This window comes from Lissotriton helveticus, chromosome 7 (assembly GCF_964261635.1).
Source record: "Lissotriton helveticus chromosome 7, aLisHel1.1, whole genome shotgun sequence".
NCBI classification, from domain to species: Eukaryota; Metazoa; Chordata; class Amphibia; order Caudata; family Salamandridae; genus Lissotriton; species Lissotriton helveticus.
Window position 1 is genome coordinate 15,667,575 of NC_136068.1, and position 6,000 is coordinate 15,673,574.

Below are 6,000 nucleotides of genomic sequence, written 5' to 3' on the forward strand. Positions count from 1 at the left end.
AGCCCATTGGGGTGATACTTGACATCTATAGGGCAAAGGCTGTGAGTGCGGCTCTGTATGGGGCGGAGTTGTGGGGTACTCAGAAATTTGACACTCTATCCCATCTTGAGAACAAATTCCATAAAGACCTAATGAGGCTCCCTCACAGCTCCCCAACTCTCCCTCTTTTATTTGACACTGGTACACGTTCCATAGCAGAGCAGGCGAAGTTACGCCCCCTTCTCCTGTGGGCCCGCATATGGAATGTGCCTGAACTCGCGAGTTATGCAGATGCCCTCCGTGAGCTTCTCTCCACCTCGGGTTGGTATAAGATCGGTTGGCTCCTGGAAGTAAAGCGTCTGCTCTGTGAACTTGGCCTGGACGATGCCTGGGCCAACAGATCTTCACCACCAAAACAACTATTAAAGAAATTATTCTGGGCGTGGGTAGATAATGAGAGATCTAACCAAACCAACTTATGTAGATCTGCGGTGGAGTTTTTGTCATTTAAAGGTCGTCCCTACAGAGAGCACTATTTAGATGTGATTTCTAACCCAACGGACAGGGCGTTGTACTTCAAATTCAGGGTTGGTGTTCTGCCATTGGGATCATGGACAGCAAATTGGAAACCCCCCTGGCAAACGGTATCAACTTGCCCTTTCTGTGCAAGCAGTGTCGAATCCATCTCCCACTTAATGTTCGTGTGTCCCGCATATTCTAGCCCTCGCCGTAGGTGGTTGAAACCACTTTGTCTGAGGTTGGGTACACGGTCATATGTTGAGGCACTACATTTGTTAAGATCTGACCCCCAATCCTTGTTCGCATGCGGTCTGGCGAAATATTTGGGGTGGGCCTGGAGGATAAGATCTGCTAGGATGATGATCCTCCAGTAAATGGCTTCATTCCCTTGAATTCAGCAGTTTAGTTACCTACTGTGTGTCCCATTTCATTCCCCAAAGGTCGACTAAGCATGTGTCCCTATGATCGTCTTAAAATCGACATTTTTAGTATTGTTGTATATTGCACTTTTTAAATGATTCTTTTTTGTGATTTTAAACCTTATCAATTGTTTTATCCTGAAATTGTTTTATTGTAACGCTTTTATGAAATGTAATATTTCGAAATAAAGCTATATACATACTAACCTGGCGAGTGGGGCCACATAGATGTTAAAAAGTGTGGGGCTCAGGGAAGATTCCTGGGGGACCTCACACTGCACAGGTTTAGAGGGGGAGAGGAACTCGCCCAGCTTCACCCTCTGTTCTCTTTGATTAAGGAAGGAGGTCAGGAGGCCTAAAGCTGCGCCTCCAACACCAATCTCCCTAAGACGTGCGACCTGAACAGAGGGGGACAGGGTGTCAAAAGCTGCCGTGAGGTCGAGCAGGACCAAAAGAGTAGTCTGGCCCATGTCGGCCTTCGAGCGGATGTTATTGATGATCACTGTGAGGGTGGACTCAGTGCTGTGAGCTCTAGAAAACCAAGTTGAGAAGAGTCCAGCGAGTTGGAGTCATCCAGGAAGGAGCTTAAGTGATGGTTAAGATGTGACTCAAGTATTTTTGCTGGAGCGGGTAACAAAGATATTGGGCGGAAGTTCTTCAAACCCCAGGGTCCAGCGTGGCCTTTTTCAGGAGAGGTTTAAAAACCGCCATTTTCCAGGAGGCCGGAAAAGTTCCTTCCATGATTGCTAGGTTCATCACCTCTAAAAGGGGAGGGATAACCACCTCCCTACACTTCTTGAGTATCTTAAGAGGCCAGGGATCCAGAGGGTAACCCGATTTGGTTTTATCAAGCAGCAGGTTAATCTTTTCCAGGGTAAGGAGAGGGAAATTAGGAAGGCTGGGGCAGGGTTCATTCGGCCGAGAATCAGGAGTGGAAGGGACAATAAGAGAGAGAGCGTCCAATTCAAGGTTAAGTGATTCTAGTGATGTAAAAATATCTACTATTTTAGTGTGAAAAAAGGTGGAGATCTTATCACAAAGCTCCTGGTATCCCACTATGGGTTCTGGTGTCTGAGCGACAGAGAGGGAGTCTACGATCTTGAACAGATCTCTGGGAGAGTTGAGGGAGGCCGTCAGATTGACAAAATGAGCCTTCTTTTCTTCAATTATAGCCAGTTTATATTCTTTAAGGAGGCGTTTGTGTATTTCTCTCTCCTTGGGATCGAGGTGAGCCCGCCAACACCTCTCCTGCTTTCTGCAGCCCTGCCTTGGCAACCTAAGGGAGTCAGAAAACCAGGGGGCCGAAGGTCTCTTTCTCGCAGAGTAGTGCTGTTTAGCAGGGGCCAAGATATCCACTGCTCCCGAAATGGAGGTGGAGAATTCGAGGGCAGCGGCATGAGTATCCCTCAAAATGAGAGGCCTCAATCTGGTCATAAATGGGGCAAGTGTCTCATTATTGACCTCCCTATAATTCCTTCTTAATTCCCTCTTCCTACGGTCGGAGGAGGTGGGGAGGGAATGATAGAATTTGAGCTCCAACGGGACGGCCAGATGGTCTGACCACGCCAGGGGGATAGGAGAACCTATCTTTAATCTGGGGTCATTAGAAAAGACTCCGTCCAGCGTGTGGCCGGCGGAATGGGTGGGGCTATCCACAAGTTGCATCAGGCCACACGAGGCCAACGTTTCCACCAGGAAAGAAGTATCACTGGAGTTCGGGTTTTCAAGGTGATAATTGAAGTCACCCAGCAGGGTGATGTTAGGTCTGTCAATAAAAGATTCTAAAATCTTCGGTAGTTCATGGCTAAAGGCAGACCTGGGACCAGGAGGCCTGTAGAACAAAAGGCCGGAGAAAGAAACTGAGGGGGTAGAGTTAAGAGAAAAATACATGGCCTGAAAAGAATCTGTGGAGGTGGAAAGGTGTTTGGTATGACAAATGGAGGAGCTTTTATGTAATATACCCAGTCCTCCTCCCCTTCACCCAATTCTGTCCATCCGAGATAAGACGTAGCCCTCAGGAATAGCGTCGACTAGCTCGGGACATGAGGATTCCGACGCCCAGGTTTCCGTGATGAATACCCAGGAAGGTTTCCTGGAAGAGACAAAGTCTTTAAAGGCTATGTTATTTTTGATTAATAATCTTGTATTGATAAGGAAATCCTCTTCAACAACCAAGGAAGGAGAATTAGGTATCTCAATGGTAGGCTTGGTTTTATGGGTACTCAATGTTTTGGGGCGATTGTATTTGTCATTACAGCTAAAGCTTGGAGCATGTAGAAGCGCCTCTGGGCAGAATGAGTGGTGGCAGGACTGTCTAGGGGGCTTCAAGGCCAAGAGGTCTTCGAAAGAGTAAAGCGCACTTACTAGGGGAGATAAGGAGGAAGGGACAGCGTCCCTGGCCCATGGCGCGCACTCAGCGCAGATGGGCGCAGACGCGCTGGACTTAAGCTCGACTTTGGCGCGCGTCCGCTGAGCGCGGAGGGAACCATAGAGCCTAAATAAGGTTGGGCATGAGTGTCGAGCCCCGCGTGACCCTCTGTAGCCAATGAGGGCAGGGACACCAAATGTTTGCGGGCGCCCTCCACAGCAAACGGGAAAACCCGTGGTGGACCTGGGCGCTGGCAGGGATAGCGTAGGGCAGCTAGGAGATGTGCAAAAGAGCAAAGTTGCACACAGTTTTTAAAATATACAGCGAAAACAAAGCGACATAGTAATAATGAAGCTGAATGAATTTTAAAAGCAGCAGTGTTAAAATCGAGGCATCGTAGTCATGCACTCGGTAACAAAAGACAAGCCGAGGGCAGCGGCATGAGTATCCCTCAAAATGAGAGGCCTCAATCTGGTCATAAATGGGGCAAGTGTCTCATTATTGACCTCCCTATAATTCCTTCTTAATTCCCACTTCCTACGGTCGGAGGAGGTGGGGAGGGAATGATAGAATTCGAGCTCCAACGGGACGGCCAGATGGTCATGTAAGTATTATCGATTTAAAAAAAATATAGAAGTGTTTAATATCGTTTGTAAAAATATATGGTTCATTACGATGGCGGAAGGCCCGCCACAGCCAGACGTGCGGTGGTGGGCCCTGCCTGCCAAATTAGGAATGGCAAGGGGAATCCTCAGTGCAGCGTGGTGGTCGCAAAGACCACCCACCACTGTTCCACAAGGCGGTCCTTTTCTGGAGAGGGCTCTGTACACACATCAGGCTCCCTACTCTTCACCTTCTCCCAGTTCATCTCCTGTGGATCAAGGTCTCATGAAGGTCATACAAAGAGATGAATGTCTCCCAGATACCAGGGCACGTGACCCCGGATAGAGGTCATGGACAGTAAACAACTCTCACCCTGAAGATTAGGAGGCATTAGATCACCTTATAACAATGGTTCACGAATAGTTCACAATTAGGAACAATAGTGCACCCGAATAATGCACATCTTGTAACAGTAGTGCACTAACTGTAGAAACACTTACCCTGTGTTACTCCGTCACCTCTTTCATTCCCAACCTTTGGGGCATATTAACAAGAACCTCGTTAAAATTATCACCGTTTTAGCGGCATGAAACTGCTGCTAAAATGCTATAATGGGCTTGCTAATATGCGTTATATAATTCCAATAGAAGCCCAGGTTAGATGTCCTGCACATCTAAACTTGCCTTCTATTGGAATTCTATAACGCATATTAGCAAGCCCATTATAGCCTTTTAGCAGCAGTTTCCTGCCGCTAACACGGCAATCATTTTAATGAGGTTCTTGCTAATATGCTACTATGTTCCTTGGAAGACTTCTCAAGGTATTTTAAGTGCATTATACAAACAATGAAAGTACATAATAAAGAACAATTCAGAAACACGCCTGCCTCTTTTATCTCCCTGCCTACGTCATGCTTACGTCATTCATGGGAGACATGGCTTTCCACAATCTTAGATTTTGAAGCTACCGCCATAGAAATTAATTAGTAATGATGTGAGTTCAGTGTCCTCTATCTCTAGATGACGCAATGTGTGACCCTGGGGATCTCCTGTGTGTGCAGATACTGAGGGGTCATAGTGTCCCACCCGTCTCTTGCCTTACCTGTGTGGATCCAGCCCCAGCGACCGTGAACTCGTCCACCCGGCCTCCAGCTCTTCAGGGAAATCACCATTGTGCGTCAAACACCACGAGCTGAGCTCACACTTGAGCTGGAAGAAGACTCGAGTGTGGAGATCCCACCCTGTGTCCTCACTCCCCTGTCTGCAGGGATAGAACTGGTGAACCATTCACAATCCGACCCTTTCACAGTCCTGTGTGTTGTGAGAGTGCCTGCTCGTGGCCTCTCTCCAGTCTCCTCCAGTCCTCTGCTGCAGGGATGCCTCCTCCCCTCTCACCAGCTGTAACCCCATGGGTCTGTGGTTAGAGTTGGTCAATTTTCTAAGAAACACTTCTGTGTGGGTTTATTTCACAACCAAAGTCAGTTCCTCTTCTCTAGCAGGAAACGATTGCCAGGTCTTTGGTTATATTGTTTACTTTGCAGGCCAGCATCCTCAGACAGGACATGGAGACGCTATCGCTCAGATCCAGAAAGATTTTACATCGAATTTGCATTACTTTTGTAACACAGACCTGAAGCAAAATCCAGGTTGTTCTTTACAAACCAATTCAAATGGTGATTTTTTTGGTTTGTAACCAAAGGTAATGCTAACCAATACTCTGCCTTGTGTTACTCTGCTTCAAGGAAGCATTCCACGAATGGTTCATGGCCATTCCTGTGCATCATCTGGAAAAGGACTGGGGCCCCTGTATGTAGGATAAATAAGCACTGACAGAGAATCATCAATAACATGAAAAGACACACCTGGGCACGGTGAATAACAACTAATACGGGCAAGAGAATTCTAGAATTACAACAATAATATTGGCAATAATTATCAGAACTGATATCAAACTGATATGTGTTTATTTATTTTATATAAAAATTTGTCAGCAAAACGTTTTATAAATAGATATATTGGATACACATTGTGAATTGTTCAAATATGAAATGAATAAAACATCCTCAAAATCATTCTATGTTGTTGTACTTCAAGTAATTGTATATAAAAAAGC

At 46.5% G+C, this 6,000-nt stretch overlaps 1 protein-coding gene across 1 annotated transcript in view; it reads right to left on the reverse strand.

The window, feature by feature from the left end:
- Positions 1–5,132, reverse strand: part of LOC144767916 (uncharacterized) — a 61,907-nt gene extending 56,775 nt beyond the window's left edge. The window contains exon 1 of the mRNA XM_078651255.1: positions 4,990–5,132. Within this exon, the coding sequence (XP_078507381.1) occupies positions 4,990–5,059 (70 nt within the window). The 5' untranslated portion in view covers positions 5,060–5,132. The remainder of the gene's footprint in view (positions 1–4,989) is intronic.
- Positions 5,133–6,000: the final 868 nt, after the last annotated feature.